General features: G+C 35.3%; 1 protein-coding gene across 2 annotated transcripts in view; it reads right to left on the reverse strand.

Annotated features, from left to right (window-relative positions):
- Positions 1 to 23,078, reverse strand: part of DPP10 (dipeptidyl peptidase like 10) — a 690,622-nt gene that overhangs the window by 45,579 nt on the left and 621,965 nt on the right. For both annotated transcript variants that reach the window (XM_057551306.1, XM_057551305.1), the window contains 4 exons: positions 17,339 to 17,430; positions 16,890 to 16,937; positions 13,836 to 13,957; positions 12,073 to 12,120 (listed from right to left, as the gene is read on the reverse strand). In XM_057551306.1, the coding sequence (XP_057407289.1) occupies positions 12,073 to 12,120; positions 13,836 to 13,957; positions 16,890 to 16,937; positions 17,339 to 17,430 (310 nt within the window). The remainder of the gene's footprint in view (positions 1 to 12,072; positions 12,121 to 13,835; positions 13,958 to 16,889; positions 16,938 to 17,338; positions 17,431 to 23,078) is intronic.

Below are 23,078 nucleotides of genomic sequence, written 5' to 3' on the forward strand. Positions count from 1 at the left end.
TTGTCTTCAACATTAAGTATGATGTCAGTTGTAGTATTTTTGTACATACCATTCATCAAGTTAAATCTTTTTTTTTCTTCTTGCCCAGTTATTATTACTACTTTATTATTGTTGTTTTTCATTTTTAATCAAATATTTTTTCTAAATCCTTTGAGTTGTTAAGTTTACAGTATAACAGTAAGTTGCATTGATTAATTATTGAATATCATAGCAATCATGGATTCCTCAGGTAAACCCCACATAGTCATAATATATTACCCTTTTATAAATTGCAGATTCATATCTGAATCTGTCTCAATTCACTGGCTTTCTTTTCCTAGTTATGAGTCATATTTTCTAGCTTCTATATGTAGCCAGGAATGTTTTACTGGATTCTAACCACTGTGATGTTTACATTGTTGAGTTCTGGACATCATTCTGTCCTTTTATTAATTGTTGGACTTTGTTATAGCAGATGTTTAAGCTATTTGCAGGTCAGCTTAATTATTTGAAAGCTTTAAAAAATATTTTATTTAGTGTGAGTTTGAATGACCTTTGCTCTATGACTTGTTACGCTCTAACACTAAGGCATGACTCTTCTGGGATCTCTCCTAAACATTCCAGTGTTCTGACTGTTTGGAACTTTAATATATCCCAGCACTGTGTGAGCTCTGGCTTTTCCCAGGCTCAGAGTATCTTCCTATGTATGCTCAGCTAGGTATTTTCAGCAACAGATGCAAGATGATCCCTTGTAGCCCTATGCAGATCCCTGGTATCCTTTCTCTCTGTCTCTTCTTGTGCTCCAGTGTTGTCCAGCTTCCCAACATTCCAGAATCTTCAACCCTTCTGAACACCAATTTCTGTCTCAACTGTGACTCTGAGATACCCTTATACACTTATTTAATTGTTCCTCTTTACCCTAGAATCCAAAAAATAATTCCAGCCAGAGAGCCAGGACAATTACAACATTCACCTGACTTGTTTCCCTTCTTTCAGGGATCAGAGGCCTATCGTGACTCTTGTCCCATGCTTGAAAAGTGTTGTTTCATGTGTTTTATCCAGTTATTTTTGAAAACAAATTCTTTTATTTTCTGTTTCACTTTTCTTTTCTTTCTTTTTGCCAAGAGGCCATGTCTACTTTCAGGTACTCCATGGCCAGAATAAGAATATTATTTTAATTGTCAATGGTTTATCATTGATACTTTATTGTTAATTACAAACTCCTTAGGATGAAACAAAAGGCTTTTATGATCTGGCTCCAGCCTGCCATATAGCCTATACCTTTGCTTTTATCTTAAATGTTTTGTTCCAGCCACATTGAACAACTTTTATCTTGCAAGTGTAAATAGTTTCATGCCTCATGATTGTGTATTCACATTCTTTCTTCCAGAAATGCTTTCCACTGACTTCCTCTTTTTTTGAACTGTGTCTACTTCTACCAGAGAAATTATCATATTCAATTATAACCATTAAATTTTCTGATTCTTGCTTTGGACTGTGAATTCTGTGTGATTTCAGGCACACCAAACCACCTTTCTTGTAAATAAGTGTCGTCCTCTATGATACAAATTTGGGAAATTAGATGTTCTCAGAGATTTCTTCTATCTTCCTGATATAAGAAATTTCAGATTATTTAAATAATAGCATATTTTCAAAGAATCTATCCCAAATATTCAATTATAAAATTTAAAATGTGAATACTTCAACTTTATATACTTTCATTAAGGATTCAGCATTTATAATGTAAGACTTGTCATAAAAATGCACTTAATTGTGGATAAAAGCATTCTTTTTGTATTTAGAAACCAATATCACCTGATATTTGTTAATTACATAGGCAGCAATTTTTAGAGACTAAAGCCCATTAAATTTTTACCTTTATACCTTACTAGAGAGCATCTTGTTGGATAAATATTTTTAAAAGTGAACAATAGTTTATTGTATTACAGTGACTAGTTAACTAAATAAATGAATGAATAAACAGAGCTGGAGGCACCAATATGAGAGTAATATACTAATAATTTCTCATGGCTTCTCTTTATTATCAAAAATGAATGGGAAAAAATAAATTACATGAGATAAGAGGTACTTGAAATTTTTTTACTTCTAAATCAAAGGTATTCATTTGCTCATGGTAAAAAAAAAAATCAACCCATGGTCACAGAGAAATAAAATTATATTTAAGGAAAAAAAATACAGAAGAAAATAAAGCCATTTTCAAAAGCATACAGAATTTTTTTCATGATAAATTCGGAAAATATGTTTCAATCATAGTTTTTTGTGAAACATTATGAAGACAAGGTAGTATTAAGACATGATTTTAATTGTGGGATTGAGGAAGAAAAGAGGATTAAAATGAAAACAGAAAATTAGGAAGAAGGAAGAAAGGGAGAGATGAGAAAATATTAGAAAGGAAGTATAAGGAGGCATGAGAAGGAGATGCAATGGAGAGAAAGGAAGAAAGGGAAGAGACTAAAAATGAATTAAAGTAAAGGAAATCATATATACACAATTAAGGAGAAAGAAAAAAATGAATATATAAAAAGAGGAAAAGGAAAGATAGCAATATGAGACAAAGGACTTTTGAAATACTAAGTAAAATTTTACATATATGTATCAACTCCTAGTCACTGAACATTTTTTTTTATTTCTTTTTTTATACAGCAGGTTCTTTTTTTTTTTTTTTATTAATTTATTTATTTATTTATGGCCGTGTTGGGTCTTCGTTTCTGTGCGAGGGCTTTCTCTAGTTGCGGCAAGCGGGGGCCACTCTTCATCACGGTGCGCGGGCCTCTCACTATCGTGGCCTCTCTTGTTGCGGAGCACAGGCTCCAGATGCGCAGGCTCAGTAGTTGTGGCTCACGGGCCTAGTCGCTCCACGGCATGTGGGATGCTCCCAGACCAGGGCTTGAACCCGTGTCCCCTGCATTAGCAGGCAGATTCTCAACCACTGCGCCACCAGGGAAGCCCTACAGCAGGTTCTTATTAGTCATATATTTTATACACATCAGTATATACATGTCAGTCTCAATTTCCCAATTCATCACACCACCACCCCCAACCCCCCGCCGCTTTCCCCCCTTGGTGTCCATACATTTTTTTCTCTACTTCTGTGTCTCAATTTCTGCTCTGCAAACCAGTTCATCTGTATAATTTTCTAGGGTCCACATATATGCGTTAATATATGGTATTTGTTTTTCTCTTTCTGACTTACTTCACTCTGTATGACAGTCTCTAGATGCATTCACGTCTCTAATAATGACCCAATTTCGTTCCTTTTTATGGCTGAGTAATATTCCATTGTATATATGTACCACTTCTTCTTTATCTATTCGACTGTCGATGGGCATTTAGGTGGCTTCCATGACCTGGCTATTGTAAATAGTGCTGCAATGAACATTGGGGTGCATGTGTCTTTTTGAATTACGGTTTTCTCTGGGTATATGCCCAGTAGTGGGATTGCTGGATCATATGGTAATTCTATTTTTAGTTTTTTAAGGAACCTCCATACTGTTCTCCATAGTGGCTGTATCAATTTACATTCCCACCAACAGCGCAAGAGGATCCCCTTTTCTCCACACCCTCTCCATCATTTGTTGTTTGTAGATTTTCTGATGATACCCATTCTAACTGGTGTGAGGTGATACTTCATTGTAGTTTTGATTTGCATTTCTCTAACAATTAGTGATGTTGAGCAGCTTTTCATGTGTCTGTTGGCCATCTGTATGTCTTCTTTGGAGAAATGTCTATTTAGATCTTCTGCCCATTTTTGGGCTGGGTTGATTGTTTCTTTAATACTGAGCTGCGTGAGCTGTTTATATATTTTGGAGATTAATCCTTTCCCCATTGATTCGTTTGCAAACATTTTTTCCCATTCTGAGGGTTGTCTTTTCATCTTGTTTATGGTTCCCTTTGCTGTACAAAAGCTTTTAAGTTTCATTAGGTCCCATTTATTTATTTTTGTTTTTATTTCCATTACTCTAGGAGATGGATCAAAAAAGATCTTGGGCCTTCCCTGGTTGCGCAGTGGTTGACAGTCTGCCTGCCAATGCAGGGGACATGGGTTCAAACCCTGGTCTGGGAAGATCCCACATGCCGCGGAGCAGCTAGGCCCATGAGCCACAATTACTGAGCCTGTGCGTCTGGAGCCTGTGCTCCACAACAAGAGAGGCCATGATGGTGAGAGGCCCGCACACCATGATGAAGAGTGGCCCCCACTTGCCGCAACTAGAGAGGGCCCTCACACAGAAACGAAGACCCAACACAGCCATAAATAAATAAATTAAAAAAAAAAAAAAAAGATCTTGCTGTGATTTATGTCAATGAGTGTTCTTCCTATGTTTTCCTCTAAGAGTTTTATAGTGTCTGGTCTTACATTTAGGTCTCTAATACATTTTGAGTTTACTTTTGTGTATGGTGTTAGGGAGTGTTCTAATTTTATTCTTTTACATGTAGCTGTCCAGTTTTCCCAGCCCCACTTATTGAAGAGACTGTCTTTTCTCCATTGTATGTCGTTGCCTCCTTTGTCATAGATTAGTTGACCATAGGTGCGTGGGTTTACCTCTGGGCTTTCTATCCTGTTCCATTGATCTGTATTTCTGTTTTTGTGCCAGTACCATATTGTCTTGATTACTGTAGCTTTGTAGTACAGTCTGAAGTCAGGGAGTCTGATTCCCTCAGCTCCGTTTTTTTCCCTCAAGACTACTTTGGCTATTTGGGGTATTTTGTGTCTCCATACAAATTTTAAGATTTTCTGTTTTTGTTCTGTAAAATATGCCATTGGTAATTTGATAGGGATTGCACTGAACCTGTAGATTGCTTTGCGTAGTATAGTCATTTCCACAATATTGATTCTCCCAATCCAAGAACATGGTATATCTCTCCATCTGTTGGTATCATCTTTAATTTCTTTCATCAGTGTCTTATAATTTTCTGCTTACAGGCCTTTTGTCTCCTTAGGTAGGTTTATTCCTAGGTATTTTATTCTTTTTGTTGCAATGGTAAATGGGAGTGTTTCCTTAATTTCTCTTTCAGATTTTTCATCATTAGTGTATAGGAATGCAAGAGATTTCTGTGCATTAACTTTGTATCCTGCTACTTTACCAAATTCATTAATTACCTCTAGAAGTCTTCTGGTGGCATCTTTAGGATTCTCCATGTATAGTATCATGCCATCTGCAAACAGTGACAATTTTACTTCTTCTTTTCCAATTTGTATTCCTTTAATTTCTTTTTCTTCTCTGATTGCTGTGGCTAGGACTTCCAAAACTATGTTGAATAATAGTGGTGAGAGTGGACATCCTTGTCTTCTTCCTGATCTTAGAGGAAATGCTTTCAGTTTTTCACCATTGAGAATGATGTTTGCTGTGGGTTTGTCATATATGGCCTTTATTATGTTGAGGTAGGTTCCCTCTATGCCCACTTTCTGGAGAGTTTTTATCATAAATCAGTGTTGAATTTTGTCAAAAGCTTTTTCTGCATCTATTGAGATGATCATATGGTTTTTATTCCTTTTGTTAATTTGGTGTATCACATTGACTGATTTGCATATATTGAAGAATCCGTGCATCCCTGGGATAAATCCCACTTGAACATGGTGTATAATCCTTTTAATGTGCTGTTGGATTCTGTTTGCTAGTATTTTGTTGAGGATTTTTGCATCTATATTCATCAGTGATATTGGTCTGTAATTTTCTTTTTTTGTAGTGTCTTTGTTTGGTTTTGGTATCAGGGTGATGGTGGCCTCATAGAATGAGATTGTGAGTGTTCCTTCCTCTGCAACTTTTTGGAAGAGTTTGAGAAGGATGGGTGTTAGCTCTTCTCTAAATGTTTGATAGAATTCACCTGTGAAGCCATCTGGTCCTGGGCTTTTGTTTGTTGGAAGATTTTTAATCACAGTTTCAATTTCATTACTTGTGATTTGTCTGTTCATATTTTCTATTTCTTCTTGGTTCAGCCTTAGAAGGTTATACTTTTCTAAGAATTCGTCCATTTCTTCCAGGTTGTCCATTTTATTGGCATAGATTTGCTTGTAGTAGTCTCTTAGGATGCTCTGTATTTCTGCAGTGTCTGTTGTAACTTCTCCTTTTTCATTTCTAATTTTATTGATTTGAGTCCTCTCCCTCTTTTTCTTGATGAGTCTGGCTAATGGTTTATCAATTTTGTTTATCTTCTCAAAGAACCAGCTTTTAGTTTTATTGATCTTTGCTATTGTTTTCTTTGTTTCTATTTCATTTATTTCTGCTCTGATCTTTATGATTTCTTTCCTTCTGCTAACTTTGGGTTTTGTTTGTTCTTCTTTCTCTAGTTCCTTTAGGTGTAACATTAGATTGTTTATTTGAGATTTTTCTTGTTTCTTTAGGTAGGCTTGTATAGCTATAAACTTCCCTCTTAGAACAGCTTTTGCTGCATCCCATAGGTTTTGGATCTTCGTGTTTTCATTGTCACTTGTCTCTAGGTATTTTTTGATTTCCTCTTTGATTTCTTCAGTGATCTCTTGGTTATTTAGTAACATATTGTTTAGCCTCTATGTGTTTGTTTTTTTATGGTTTTTTCCCTGTAATTCATTTCTAATCTCATAGTGTTGTGGTCAGAAAAGATGCTTGATATGATTTCAATTTTCTTAAATTTACTGAGGCTTTATTTGTGACCCAAGATATGATCTATCCTGGAAAATGTTCCGTGCACACTTGAGAAGAAAGTATAATCTGCTGTTTTTGGATGGAATGTCCTATAAATATCAATTAAATCTATCTGGTCTATTGTGTCATTTAAAGCTTCTGTTTCCTTATTTATTTTCTGTTTGGATGATCTGTCCATTGGTGAAAGTGGGGTGTTAAAGTCCCCTACTATGATTGTGTTGCTGTCGATTTCCCCTTTTATGGCTGTTAGTATTTGCCTTATGTATTGAGGTGCTCCTATGTTGGGTGCATAAATATTTACAATTGTTATACCTTCCTCTTGGATCGATCCCTTGATCATTATATAGTGTCCTTCTTTGTCTCTTGTAATTGTCTTTATTTTAAAGTCTATTTTGTCTGATATGAGAATTGCTACTCCAGCTTTCTTTTGATTTCCATTTGCATGGAATATCTTTTTCCATCCCCTCACTTTCAGTCTGTATGTGTCTCTAGGTCTGAAGTGGGTCACTTGTAGACAGTATATATATGGGTCTTGTTTTTGTATCCATTCAGCCAGTCTGTGTCTTTTGGTTGGATCATTTAATCCATTCACGTTTAAGGTAATTATCGATACATATGTTCCTATTACCATTCTTTTAATTGTTTTGGGTTTGTTTTTGTAGGTCCTTTTCTTCTCTTGTGTTTCCCACTTAGAGAAGTTCCTTTAGCATTTGTTGTAGAGCTGGTTTGGTGGTGCTGAATTCTCTTAGCTTTTGCTTGTCTGTAAAGCTTTTGATTTCTCCATCGAATCTGAATGAGGTCCTTGCTGGGTATAGTAATCCTGGTTGTAGGTTCTTCCCTTTCCTCACTTTAAGTAAATCATGCCACTCCCTTCTGGCTTGTAGAGTTTCTGCTGAGAAATCAGCTGTTAACCTTATGGGAGTTCCCTTGTATGTTATTTGTCGTTTTTCCCTTGCTGCTTTCAATAATTTTTCTTTGTCTTTAATTGTTGCCAATTTGATTACAACGTGTCTCGGTGTGTTTCTCCTTGGGTTTATCCTGTATGGGACTCCCTGCGCTTCCTGGACTTGGGTGGCTATTTCCTTTCCCATATTAGGGAACTTTTCCACTATAATCTCTTCAAATATTTTCTCGGGTCCTTTCTGTCTCTCTTCTCCTTCTGGGACCCCTATAACACGAACGTTGTTGCGTTTAATGTTGTCCCAGGGGTCTCTTAGGCTGTCTTCATTTCTTTTCATTCTTTTTTCTTTATTCTGTTCCACAGCAGTGAATTCCCCCATTCTGTCTTCCAGGCCACTTATCCGTTCTTCTGCCTCAATTATTCTGCTATTGATTCCTTCTAGTGTATTTTTTATTTCAGTTATTGTATTGTTCATCTCTGTTTGTTTGTTCTTTAATTCTTCTAGGTCTTTGTTAAACATTTCTTGCATCTTCTCAATCTTTGCCTCCATTCTTTTTCCGAAGTCCTGGATCATCTTCACTACCATTATTCTGAATTCTCTTTCTGGAAGATTGCCTATCTCCATTTCATTTAGTTGTTTTTCTGGGGTTTTATCTTGTTCCTTCATCTGGTACATAGCCCTCTGCCTTTTTATCTTGTGTATCTTTCTGCGATGTGGTTTTTGTTCCACAGGCTGCAGTATTCTAGTTCTTCTTGATTCTGCTGTCTGCCCTCTGGTGGATGAGGCCATCTATGAGGCTTGTGCAAGTTTCCTGATGGGAGGGACTGGTGGTGGGTAGAGCTGGTTGTTGCTCTGAGGGGCACAGCTCAGTAAAACTTTAATCTGCTTGTCTGCTGATGGGTGGGGCTGGGTTCCCTCCCTGTTCGTTGTTTGGCCTAAGGCGACACAACACTGGAGCCTTGCAGGGCTGTTTGGTGGAGCTAATGGTGGGCTCTGGGAGGGCTCATGCCAAGGAGTACTTCCCAGAACTGCTGCTGCCAGTGTCCTTGTCCTCACAGTGAGGCACAGCCACCCCCTGCCTCTGCAGGAGACCCTCCAACACTAGCAGGTTGGTGTGGTTCAGTCTCCTATGGGGTCACTGCTCCTTCCCCTGGGTCCCAATGCACACACTACTTTGTGTGTGCCCTCCAAGAGTGGAGTCTCTGTTTCCCCCAGTCCTGTCAAAGTCCTGCATCAAATCCCGCTTGCCTTCAAAGTCTGATTCTCTAGGAATTCCTCCTCCCATTGCCGGACCTCCAGGTTGGGCAGCCTGACGTGGGGCTCAGAACCTTCACTCCAATGGGTGGACTTCTGTGCTATAAGTGTTCTCCAGTTTGTGAGTCACCCACCCAGCAGTTATGGGATTTGATTTTATTGTGATTGTGCCCCTCCTACCATCTCACTGAGGCTTCTCCTTTGTCTTTGCATGTGGGGTATCTTTTTTGGTGAGTTCCAGTGTCTTCCTGTCGATGATTGTTCAGCAGTTAGTTGTGATTCCAGTGGTCTCGAAAGAGGGAGTGAGAGCATGTCCTTCTACTCCGCCATCTTGAACCAATCTCGTCACTGAACATTTTAATGAAGGGTTTCTTTTTCATTATAAAGGTAATATATGTTCATTGTAGAACATTAGGAAAATACTTAAGAAAAAAGAACAAAAAATCATCTGAAAGGTTGCTAGGCAAATACAAGACTTTTACTGTTTGCAAATATTGTCTTCTGGAAATTTAATCTGCATTTTCAAATAATTTTGTTTAAGTGGCATAAATATTTGAACTCCTTAATCACTAAGAAATATAGCTTAAACAGTTCTGAGGAATAGACTTTTAAAAACATATTTTTATTTTTAATCCTAGTGGGGAACTAGTGACAAATCTAGAACAGTTTGATGAAATTTTAATAAAGGACTATTTACAAATATAGGACAAAGGGCAGGGAGGTCATAAGGGGTAGTACCATAACCCAGGGCTTATGACAAGGGCTAGGCCTGCAGGTCAAGGGGAGAGAGCAGTTACTTGGAGTTGGTTGCATGAAAGATCCACAGTGACCTTCACCCAAGAGTCAGAGCAACTTGGGTGACTCCACAGGGATAGCACTGGAGAAATACAGACTCCAAAGTCACTTTTCTGCCTCTCTTCAGTCACCTATAGGATTCACTTTAGCTGGATCCAATTGGCAGTCAAATGGCAGCAGAACTTAAGTCATCAGTACAAACTCCTGCTGGGGAGAGACCATGGGAGAGCAAAACAATTAAGAGTGGCTCTGAAAAGACAAATGGAAGATATTCAGGGCACAAATCAGTATTCTATTAAAGTTTATTTACAAATCCCCCCTTTTATTATTTTTATTATGTTTTTTCACTACTATCAGTAGCATTGTTATAATTTTCTCTCTTCAGAATTATCTCTTCAGTATAAGCCATTAAAAGGAAAAATATAGGGTAAATAGATATAAAAGATTTAATGCTTATGGTTGAGTTATTTTTTTCCAAAAGATTTGCTGTAATTTATATTTCTACCAGCAATTTATGAGAGCCTCGTTATATCCTCATTAGCAATGTAAATTTTTTGATCTTATTAATTTGTTAGGAAAAATTACTTGGCAGTGTTTTACTTTGCATTTCTTTGATAACTGGTGGTTTAAAGGTTTTCCATGTTTGTTAAATATTTTCATTTTTCTTTTTTCAATATACTTTTCATGCTTTACTCTACTTCGTGTGGCCCCAAAATGAGTTATGACTGATTCATTAGTTTAATGAAGATTAACCTGAAGATCCATTAACCCAAAGATTTACTTGCAATCAAATGCAAATTTTATCTCAATAAATAATTGTCTTTTGAAAAGAAAATTAAGCACCTGATCACTGTTCACAGTCCCTTTTTGTTTTTCTTGATCCTGAGACTATCACTAAGTGATAATTCACTCAGAATTCACTTATAAATGAGAAAATCAGAAAGGTTTCCCTCAGAGGAAAGTGTGTCATGATTTGCAACAAAAGTTATTAGAAAACAACATTGCCTTTTAACAGTAGAATAAAATTATAAAGTCAGGTTGGGGATTTAAAAAAATATATCATTTTGGCAGAATATGCAATGTAACACAAATAGTTGCTGTTTATTGAGTGTCTCCTATGTTGCAAATGTATCTCATCCTCACAGAAAATTCATTTGCTAATATTTTTACAAGGAAATTGATTCTATGAGATTATACCCACAAAAGGTATGTGGTGGACTCACTTTATACACTAATTTTTCTATCTGTGAAATTCAGCCTTCTTTCTATTTTATCAAATAAACTGTCTTTATTATCATTATTGTTGCCGTTAGTGTTAATATTCAACAGATTTAATTTGCTTACCATAACCGCTTTAGGATTTACACTAAGTAGAAACTAAAAGATGTGCTGATTTCCAACCACACAGAACTCCATTAACTATTTAGAAGTTTTGTCTTTCTCTAGAATAGGCAGGAAGTCTCCATATGGTGGAATTTGAAGAGTATAAAAGGTCTTTCTCTGTCCTCTAAAAATGATATTTGTCATTCAACATTTCACTTTTATGCCTGCCTCTCCTTTAAGTCAAAGCATTTAAGTAAGACTACTACTTAAACCTAAGTATGTGATGAGACAGACAAAAACACAGTAGAATGAGCTGCCATTGTATGGTAGTGATAATAAACCCTATTCTGGAGTCAGACGATCTTATTTGATTCCTGGTGCTGCCACCTATTATATTAGAGTGACTCTAGCCAAGTTTTTTAACCTCTTTGTGTCTCAGTTCCCTCATCTGTAAAAAAGGATAATAAAATTAACAACATCAGGGGGTATTCTGAGGAGTAAATGTGTTAATAAATATAAGCCTCATTTACTAGATTATGGTAAATCATTAGAGCATGAGAGTGTTGATTAAATAAAGTTTTTAAATGAAAGAAGGAAAAGAAGGATAGATGAAGGAAGGAAACAGGGAGGCAGGAAGCAACCTGGCTATTCATTTTTAAGATCAGCTCAGCCATGTTTGTATTTATATACTCTACTATTAAAGTTCTTAAACACATTGACCACATCTTACTAGCAATGAACACCCAGCCTCTGTCATATTGCCTGATAAAGTAAGTCCTCGCTCAACAGATGATGGACAATTGAATAATTTTTCCCAAAAGTAAATGTGTTGCTCTGGAGGAATAATCTATACGAGGCTCAAGAAAGAATGAACCAGAGTATAAGGGGCCAGTAGGCTGAAATATATCTAAATGAGTCTCATCAATCACTCCTCATTCAATTAAGATACAGTAGATAGCCTAGTTCAGGCATATAAGAACCAACTCCAATTGTAACATGGCTCAAACCATTTGCTTTAATGTTTCTCTTACACACACAAGGTCAAGTTGATGGTGCCTATGCTACTTTCCCCAGGCTGGGGCCTCCTTTGAAGAAGGCTCTATAGAGTACAACAGTCAGAATAAATAATATAATATTAAGGACCAATGCCAACCATGATGTTGTCTTCATGTACTTACTTGCTGGGTTGTCCGTGCCATGTAGGCTGACCACTGGAACCCCTGGACCTAGATTTTAGAAATGTATGTATAAACATTTTAAAGACATCTAAGTAATAACTACTGGAAGATTACATGATAGAGTTATTTTTTCCAAATATAAGCATTTCATAGTTAAAACAGAATGAAACAGAAACCCAATTATTAGATTTCATTCCTTTCTATGGATATTTTATTCAGAGAAGTAAGAATATATGGGGAAAGAAACTATTTGCAGGATTATTGTTACAATTCTCCCTTCTCCAAAATGTCCTATACTTCTATAGTTCTATGGTTTTAGCCAATCTTATGCACTTTACTCTCTTTTTATCTAGTCTTTTATAGAATCGTCACTGATGTTCAGAAAGTTGATTCACAGCCCTGTGAACCCTCATCCACTCATCCAAGATTAAATTCTATTTACCACTTAGCCAAGAAAGAAAGAATGCATGTATATTAGAAATATTTTGGCACAGTGGTTAAGAATCCACCTGCCAATGCAGGGGACACGGGTTCGAGCCCTGGTCCGGGAAGATCCCACATGCTGTGGAGTAACCAAGCCCGTGCACCACAACTACTGAGGCTGCGCTCTAGAGACCGGTTTGCAGGGCAGAAATAGAGACACAGATGTAGAGAACAAACGTATGGACACCAAGGGGGGAAAGTGGCGGGGGTGGTGGCGGTGGTGGGATGAATTGGGAGATTGGGATTGACACGTATACATTAATATGCATAAAACAGATAACTAATAAGAACCTGCTGTATAAAAAAATAAATAAAATAAAATTCAAAAAAATAAAAATAAAAGCAAAAAAAAAGAAATATTTCACCCACAAGATAAATTAAAAATTGGAACTAATTATATATTAATTTTAAAAATACATTAACCGGAATTGTTAATTATTTCAAATATACTGGATAATTCAAGTGTAACCATAAGATGTTATCTTAAAACTTCACTTCTCTAAGGAACTCTGTCTAGGGGTCTAATGGTTTTTCTCTGGTGTCATCCAACAAGTACTTCTCTTTTTTGATTACTTTATTTCAGATGTCAAGAGAAAAATAACTAAAAAGAAAAAGTATTGGTCTCTTCCTCATGGTGTCTTAAAACACCAATGTGTAAGGTACCAGCTGAAGCAGTAGCACTCAATCCATCACATTATAAGAGGACATCTCCCATTTCATCTCTGGGAAATACAGTATCCTATTAAAGGGACAATGATTCCTATCAGTATAACCTAGAGATACCATACTACTGTGTAACGCTATAGCATACTGTTACCAGATAGAAGAAATAATTGGGGTGAACATAATTTCTCAAAATTGAAGGGGACTAGACCCTGGGAATTAAAGCTCTGTAGATCCTAAATTTCTTAACAACCAAGCCATTATTTTAATAAGGAAACTATTGTTTTTCCTAATGTCTAGGTAAATTAGTTTATTATTCTAGCTTGACTTTGCTGATGTAAATATGTTTATTCACTTTTTTAAAAGGTCCATGCCAAACAGCACTTATTGATCATGTGTATGTGCACATATTGACTTACTCCCAATTTCTATCTTTTAAATAAAGTAATGGATACAATTTACATCTCAATAAACCCCTAATTTATAACTTTTTAACAAAACCTTACATAAACTAAGAATATCAAATCATACAGCTAGACTAATCATTACTAATGATAGTAATAGATACTGATCAAATAAAATGAATAAAATAAATTTTATCAGAAATCATCTATTACCTTTACAGAGTAATAAGAAATGTTGATTCATGGGACTAAAACTGGCACCAAAATATGTACATTGTTCTTTCATAAAGTTACATGAAATGCATTGACGATTCAATAATCCTTCAGTAGAAGCACTGGGGAAAGAAAAAGAAAGTTAGAAATGCTACTATTCCAGGTCCTTGAATGTGTGGTATCTATATTTAAATATTAACATAAACAAAGAAGCTACAGCATTACTTGGCTGAGGTTCCTTGTAAATTATGACTTACCATAGAAATGCAAACAAAGTCAATTCCCATTACTAATGTTAAGACATACGCATTTTTCTTCTCTGTAATAAAATTAAAATTATGTACACCTATATATATGTAATATGTATATATGCTTACAAAGAAACTGATTTTCACAGGACACAATATAACTTATTCTTATTTATATTTTTATAGACATTTCTTTGTAAAGTCTTAAAAGAAATTACCCACAGAGACAAGCATAAAGTCACCAGCAATAATATTAGTTGGAAGAACTAATGTTTTCACAAGTCACACACATATAAAAAGCTCATGATTTCCTAAATTCAACATTAGATTTTGATATTAGTACCAGATTTTTCCCACTAAATACTTGCACTGAATTTTTGGAAAAGAAAAGCTATTTTTGTATGATAATATATATAATGTTAATGCTCATACATACTTTGAGACATCAAGGAGATAGATAAAGAGAAAAGCACTCATCTCTTTATTTTACAAACAATGGTGCTTAAGGTCAGAGGGGTTGAAATATTAACCCAAAGTTAAATTTCATGTATAGATTCATTTATTTTGTAAATAGAGATTAATTATAAATTATCTATGCTGCCAAATGAAAACACTCTTGATGATACATTTTTTAAAACTTGGCTGGACAAAATATTCTCAATTTCATTTTGGAACAAAACACATAGTATAGTATATAGTTCACAAAGTCACAGCTTCACATTTGAAACATTTTGGGATCATTATAATCTAAAATTTTCCTTTTCTAGTCAAGGTGATTAATATACTAGGCACTTAAACACATTAGCTAGTTTCACCATTATGACAAATCATACCCATTTTTTTTCTTTTAAGTTGTGGTATATACGTAAAACAACATTCAACATTTTAACCATTTTTCAAGTATATGGTTCAATGTCATTAATTACAGTCACAATGTTGCACAACTATCACCGCAGAAACTATGAATATGTGCCAGTAACTATTAGTCACAGCTATTTAGTGACATAGCTAGAATTTAAAACCTTTTCTCTCTCTACTCTGCCATATAATTTTTCAGATCCAAGTTTCCTAAAAATTCTGTTGGTACTTTCTCATTATTTAGATTATGAAATTACTAAAATAGAGAAAAGCACATCTTGAGACAAAATAATGACACCGAATATGCTAGCAGTTCTGATTCTGCAGAAGCATCTAATCCCATAAATTAAATCAACCAATTATTATTTTTATGGCCTGGACAAGACAATGATTGAGTTTTCTGGGTCAAACACTAATATTATCTTACAGTCAAGCAAACTGGCACTTGATGAGACATTTAAAGGGAGATTTATTGGTATTATATTTTCTTTATAACACAGCCCTCTGCACTAGTACAGGTCATAGATATATTGACTTTTGTACTGCTCTGCCTCAGTCACTGGGGACATAAGACAAGCACACAAATCTAAGAACTCACTGTGATTCAAATCACATTTTAGGCTAATAAAGGGAGGAGAGAGAGGATGAGGCAGCTCTACTAGCTGAAGCCAAGTCTAACTTTCTGACACTGTCATTTTTCGTTAAGAGTTTTACAAAATGAGAAAAATAAAACATCGGTCCAGTATTTCCACATCTCTAAAGGCTTGTTCTTGACTGCCAATATTAACCACAGTATAAGTTTCAAGAAAGATAAGCTTCAGGTAACCACAAAGAGAAAGCGACCAGTACTTTAACCAAGACCTCTAAACCAAAATTAGAATCATTCTCTTTAAATAAACAGCTGTTCTTCTTTTGGAAGCCATTAGAATTGAGAACATGTGTTCCAGACTCTAAGAGAAAAAAACAAAGAGTGTGAAGATGACATATTGGGATATGTGATAAAAAGGAGAGGCTCGCTTGAGATGAAAACAATTTATGCATAAGTAAGAGTGTGTGGATGAATTAGAGAGAGTTAAGGTACTTGAAACATGCATTTTTACTCTCAAAGGAAAGTCTAGGCTACTTGGTAAGAATCATTGGTGACACTTCTTCAAACATGATGATTTTCCACTGAGAATAGGCCATGGCAGTTTTGACACTTTAAAAATGGATCTGTGAAATTAGAAAGTGTATATGAGTCTATAATTGTAAGTTGCTTGCCAGACAAAAATAAAAGTCATTCTTAGGAGGTCCTGGTGAAAGCTTTCTGAGTGAGGAGACATTTTTAATACTAAATAGGTATGACCTTAACCCCTTTTATGAATATAACTTTTCATCTGGGAAAGTTGGACAGATGAAAATCCACTGCTTTATTTTAGTAAGCAAGGACCATTCCTGGTTAAATAACAATCAATGGATTATACACATTATGGGGGCGGGGGGGAAGAGAAACTGCCACTTGATCCACTCTACTAAATGTTCACAATGCTTTTATTTTGTTTGGGAATACATCACATGTGTACAATATTAATCCCCTGAAAATTGAAAACGAGGCGTAGCAGAAGAAAAGCCACTGGGGAAAATATGTAAATGTCTGTGATGTGGGTAGTTGAGAAAAGCAAGCCTCAAAAAAAAAAAAAAAAAAAAAGATATTTTGAGACTGTAAAAACAAATGAGGGAAAAAATAAAGGAGGAATAAGATGGTCTCCACTTCAGTTCCAACTCTTCAGGCTCACAGTGGTCCAGAGCTGAGGGACTGGGCCAAGAGTGTGAGGTTTTGTCATTCTGAGTTGGTTCTCTCCTAGCCATACCAAAAATGAAACTTCAGATTTCTCCATCCCATCATTATGCTGGGTAGATGGCCCCTGAGGAATCAACCTGCGCAGGAAGATCCTCTCACATTGCTTACCTGTACAGCTGCCTCCCTCTGGGAGACGACTCGGTGCTCAGAAAGTAACTGCCCATGAAAGAAAACAACACAAACATCAGGCATCAATTTTTGCCACACCGAGTTTTCACCTGAATTCTCACACTGTCAAAGAACAGGCAAGAGCTCTTCTATTATTTAACGGCAGGACTTGATCCATTTGGGAAACGCATATTTTTTTCTTAAAATATTGTCAACAGTTTCCCATGATCTCCCTCAATCTCTCTGAGTGTGCGTGTGTGTGTGCATGTGTCTGTGCAGCTAAGTATCTCTCTGCGTGCAGTATAGGGAGAATCTTAAAGAAAAGGTTGTTCTTTACATGGCCAGGCTACTTGGATTAGGACCATGGTAAGCAAAACATAAATCTAGCAGAAAAGATTGCATTTGACAACAGTGACTTCCAACCCGACTAGAGAACCAAAAACACTCACATTTTTTGCATCATTTCATCGTACGCCAGGATCTTTATCACTTCCCAGTTTCCTGATGTCAGATGCCGCACGGTAATTTGCTCACTTTTACTCTGCAAAGAAATAGAATATATTGATTTTCTTCTTATTTAAACAGCAACTCTCTGGTCAGCACAAAAGTACTAACCGCCTGTATCACTTGTAATTCTTTAGTTCTCAGCTAATGTTGAGTTTCTCATTTTCAATCTCAAGAATATATCCGCATGTGCATAAACACAGATGCAGGTAAGATGGTGCCTTTATTCCTATGCTGTAGGAAAACCATTCAGAAAACATCTCCAGGTGAGGATAACGTGTGTGTCATCATCTTGACATAGGAAGTCATCGGGGCATTTGGTACAGACACAGGACCTTGTTAACTCTCATCTAAATGATCGACAGCTATGCAGTTTGGAAAGCTTTAAATAAAATATTTCAAACAAACTTCATTCCAAATAGATTCTGTTATATTGTTTTAACCTTTACAGATGTGCATTGCTATATGATTTGCTATTTTCACTCAATAATTTATTTCTGAGATCATTAAATATCATCATTATTGATGATGAGATCATCAATAGTTTATTTCTGAGATCACATTGACCCTTGTAGACATAGTTTGTTTTCATTGCTATATGGTATTTTATTGTATGTATGAACACAGTAAAATTTATTTTTTGACATTTTAGTTTTTCCAAATTTTTGCTCTTAAAAACAAGTTGTCTATGAACAGTTTTATTAATGTCTCCTGGTGCACGTGGCAGGATTTTCTTGAGATGAACACTGATAAATGGGATTGCTTGGTCAAAAGATAAATGTCTCCTACCTAACTCAATAGTGACATTATTTTCCGAAGTTGTGCTGATTTAGAATCTACTAGCAATGTGAGTTTCTGTTGCTCCACATTTTCTCCACTTCCTCACCAACAGTTAATTACATCAGACTATTTAATTTTTTGTCAAACTAATGAGTGTGAAATTGTATCTCATTCACTTCCTTTATTTTTAAGGAAATATTCAAATGTACAGAAAGGTTAATGCATAGTACATGAATACCCATAAAACCGTTACCTAGATTCACCAAACATCAACATTTTGAATATTTGCCCTCCCCCTTTCTTCATATGCTAAATCATATGAAAGGAAGTTGAAAGCATCAGACTATTTCAGCTCTAAATATTTCAGTATACATCTCTCAAAATTAACAGTATTTTCTCATATAAGCAAATTGCATATCACACCTATGAATAACAACATTAATATCATCTAAATATATAGTCTATATTCTAATTTCCACACTGCCCTATGTAACCCAAATATCTCCATATCTATATATCTATATCTATCTTTCTATCTACATATCTATCTATCTACCTAATTGCTTTGGGTTGTCACCTCTTTAGTCTCTTTTAAAGTAAAAGTTATCCTATCTTTTCTTGAGTTCTACAACATTGACCATTTTGGGGGCGGGAATTGCTGCGGCATGTGGCGTGCGGAACTTCCCTGACCAGGGATTGAACCCGTGCTCCCTTCATTGGAAGGGTGGAGTCTTAACCACTGGACCACCAGGGAAGTCCACATTGACCATTTTTAAGACTCTTGGTCCAGTGGTCTGATATGTAGAGCATTTTGGATTTATCTGATTTTTTTTAATGATATAATTTAGGCTCACATTTTTGGCAAGAATATAATATAGGTGATATTGGATACCTCTTATGCTTCATATTAGGAAACACACCATTACACTTCTTCCCACTCTTAACAATGCTGTTTACAAGGTAACTGATATATATCCATTGTAAAGTACATTTTGCCCTGTAGTTAAAAGTGGGATGATGCTTGCACATTACATGAATAGCTTTTCCTCCATGACTTTCCACTCAGTAGTTTTGGCATCCATTCATGACCTTTCACTGAGCAAATTATCATTTGGAAGTGTTTTTCTAACTCTAACATCCATTCTATATTTATTAGGGGGTATTCTTCTGTAAAAAAAGAACTTTCCCTACTTTTTCCCCTCACATGTGTCCATTCTCTTTATCTCCCTCTTCCTCATACTACTATGAACATTTTTAATCTGATGTGTTACATTCCATTACTGTTATTTTGTTGTTGTTGTCATTCTTTATGATGCTGAAATTGACAAAATTTGGTTAGTGGGACCCCTTCAAGCTAACCCCTCTATTCTTTGGAAATGATTATGTTAGTTTTAGAGCACTTCCTTGTTTTCTGCACAGTAAGATGTTCTAAGATCACTTCTTATCTCCCATATCCATAATCAATAATTTTTCCAATGAATATTTTGTACTGGATTATGATATAAAATCTGGGCTTAGGTGTGCTCATTACTACTCTAATGTTATTAGCTCTGGACCTTTTCAGAGGAGATAGATAGGCAGAGGAGATAGGCAGCTAGACAGATGTCCATATGTTCTCTGTGTGTAGGTGTATGTGTGTTCTTAGTCACACCTCGGTTAAAATTCATATCAGTTTGATTTACATTTAGCTGCATTATCTTCTCTTAGTATTTCAATTTAAGCTTTGATGTCCTCATTCTTTTTATTTTAAAGTATGTACATGGTCAAAAATAAAGTATAAATATGTGTATATATACATTGACAGAAGTCTTGATCTCACCCTATTCTCATCACATAGAAAAAACTTTTCTTCATTTGGTTCTTATTTATCCTTCTTTTCTGGGGGTAGATTTTTATAATTAAAAAATTAATATTTTATTACTATAAATATAAATGCTAATCTAATTACATATATATGTACAAATTAGAGAGACTGTGGGACGTGCTCTATATCAATTGTTATATATCATCTTCTTTTTAATTCTTAAATAGTTCTGCCTTGTGTGGATGTACCATACTTCATTCAACTAGCCTCCAATAATGCAAATAATCTATAGTGATTATTATCTCAAATAATGCTTTAGTGATTAACCCTGTATATATGTTTGTTTGTGGTTTAATGCATAGGGAAATATCTTCAGGATATATTCCTCCATAGGGAAAGTACCATTCTGCACATCTACCAGTAATGTATAAGGTGCCTGTTTTCCGATGGACATATAACGACCTACAGAAATGATCCCTGAAAGTACAGTCTTCCCATGAACATGTTACAGAACACACTGTTCACTGTTTGAATTTTTGCTAATCTGACAAGTGAGAAATGTTGCTGTGGTAGACGCTATGATACGCCAACCAGAACTCCCTTCTAGAAGGAAGGACCTACCTCTCCAGTGGCTAGAAGTCCTGCTGGAAGAAGGCCCTCAGCTGTCAGTCCGGGGACGGCCTGAACTGAAGAAAATGGCCTCACCCAAGATCATACCTCTTTTCAACAGCCCTTGAAAGGACAACCTGATCAATATTGGGATATAGAAGCCCGGCCCTCTTGCTCTAACTTGGGACTTCTCTGAAGGGCTATCCCAGTGCAGAACTCTCTGTGGGGTTAGCTGAAACCTTCATTCAGATGGCTCTGCCACTCAAATTCTTCTGCCCCATGTCGCTTTCTTTTCCTCCTTTCCAGAGTTACTGATCTCTGTAATAACTGGCCTGCAGGCTAATCTTTATTCCACAGTTGGCTTCCTGTGACACTCAACTTGTGACAGGTATATTAGTGTATTTTCATCTTGCATTTCGCTTGGAAGAAAAGTTGAGCATCTATATTTATCTATATATGTACAAATGCTTATATATATACATATAATATATAATATATAATAAGCCATTTGCATAATTGTTTTATCTGACTCTCTGCTAATGTTTGTCTCTGTTATCTATTCGATCAGATTTCTTTGTATTCTGGTCTTATTTATTTTTTAAGAGCTCTTTGTGTCTTTATATCCATTTATGTGAGGTATATGCTGCAAACATATTCTCCTGGTTTGTCATTTTGTGTTGACATTGGTTATGATAGCATTTTTCCCCCAACTTTTTTTTTCTGTTCTTTATAAAATCAAGTTTACCAACGTATTCTTATATTACTTCTAAGTGATGATGCGTAGTTTAAAGGCTTTCTTCAAACTAAGGTTACAAAGAATTTACTGATGTTTTCTCCTAGTACAGGTAAGATTTAAGTTTTAAAGTTAGAGCTTTGTCATTTTAGAGTTATGGTGGTAGTCTGGAACTACTTTTACCTTTTCCTAAGGGATATTCAGTTTTCCTAAAATGATTTTATAAAAACTTAATTTTTTCAGTGGTTTGAAATGCCACCTTTATTATATATTAAATTTCCATATGTACCTGAGTCTATTTCTGTACTGTCTATACTATTACATTTATTTCTGTTAAGTCACGCCCCAATACCACACATTTTATAGATTTTTTTAACATCCATATTATTTAGGACTCACACCCACTCATTGTTCTTTTTTTTAGGATTTCCCTAGATAATACTACATTTTTATTTTCCCAAAGAAGCTTAAAAATAAGCATAACTAGTTCAAGCAAATAAAAACTTACTGGAATATCTTATTGGGATACTATTAATTTTATAATTAATACTGATCTTATGATCTTCAGTTATTTTTTAGAAGAACATAGATATTTTTCCATTTGTTCAAGTCTACCTTATGTCTTTCCAGAATGTTTTAATGTTGTCCTCATATGGGTTTTGTACATTTCATATAATTTCCTTTTCATATTTATTACTAAGTATTTTATATTTTGCTGCTATTGTCTAAAGGCCTCTCTCTTCCACTATACCTTCTAATTGGTTATTGTTTGCATATATGAAAGCTATTGATTTCTGTATGCTAAATATCTATCCTGCTGTCTCACTAAATGCTTTTCCAAATCTTACAGCTGGTTGTTTATTCTTGTCTCATTAACTAATACCTCCAAAGTCATATTACATAATAGTGGAGATAGTGTGCATCTTCCCTTGCTCCTGACCTTGATGGGAATGACACCAGATTGGCTTTTGGGCTGAGGTATACATGTTTTATCACTTTAAGAAATTATCCCCAATTCCTATATATATATATATATTTTTTTTTTAACCAGAAATGGGTATTAAATTTTGTAAAAGGCTTTTACAGCAACTATAAAGAAAACCTATTCTACAGACAATTTAAATTTTACTGGCATTGCCTTTGAAAGTCTAATAAGATTCTTTTATGAAATCATGTGGGCCTGGTGCTCACTTGTGGTGTAGTTCTTTGACAACATTCTGCTTCTTCTACGTCATTAATCAGTTTAAGCTCTGCATCTCTACTGGGGACAGTTCTAAGTGTATTTCTTCATGAAATTTTTCATTTCATCTAAATTTTCAAACGAATTGACATAGAGTTCTGCAAAATTATCTCTTACGATTTATTCAAATGCCTTTTGTTTATTTCCCATTAGCCATTTCTAATTTTATACCAGTTTGCTTTCTCCCTTTTTTCTTTGATTGGATGAGCATGTGTCTTGTCTCCTGTGTGTGTGTGCGTGCACGTGTTTTCAAAGGGTAAACATTATTTTTTCACTTATTAGTTCTACCTTTTTCTATTTATAAACTACTTCATTTCTGCTTCAAATTTAATCATTCCCCCTTTTCTAATGTATGCTGCATTTTGCTGATAATTTTCTATTTGAGTTGGAAATTCAACTTATTTCATTTTTCCATTTTCATTTTTATAAGTTTGCTAAGTTACGATTTTTTTCCTGACAACTTATTCTGATATAAAGTGTTGCCATTCTTTTTCTTATTATTATTTTTTAAATTTTGGA

The sequence above is a fragment of the Balaenoptera acutorostrata genome, chromosome 8 (genome assembly GCF_949987535.1).
Source record: "Balaenoptera acutorostrata chromosome 8, mBalAcu1.1, whole genome shotgun sequence".
In the NCBI taxonomy this organism is placed as follows: domain Eukaryota; kingdom Metazoa; phylum Chordata; class Mammalia; order Artiodactyla; family Balaenopteridae; genus Balaenoptera; species Balaenoptera acutorostrata.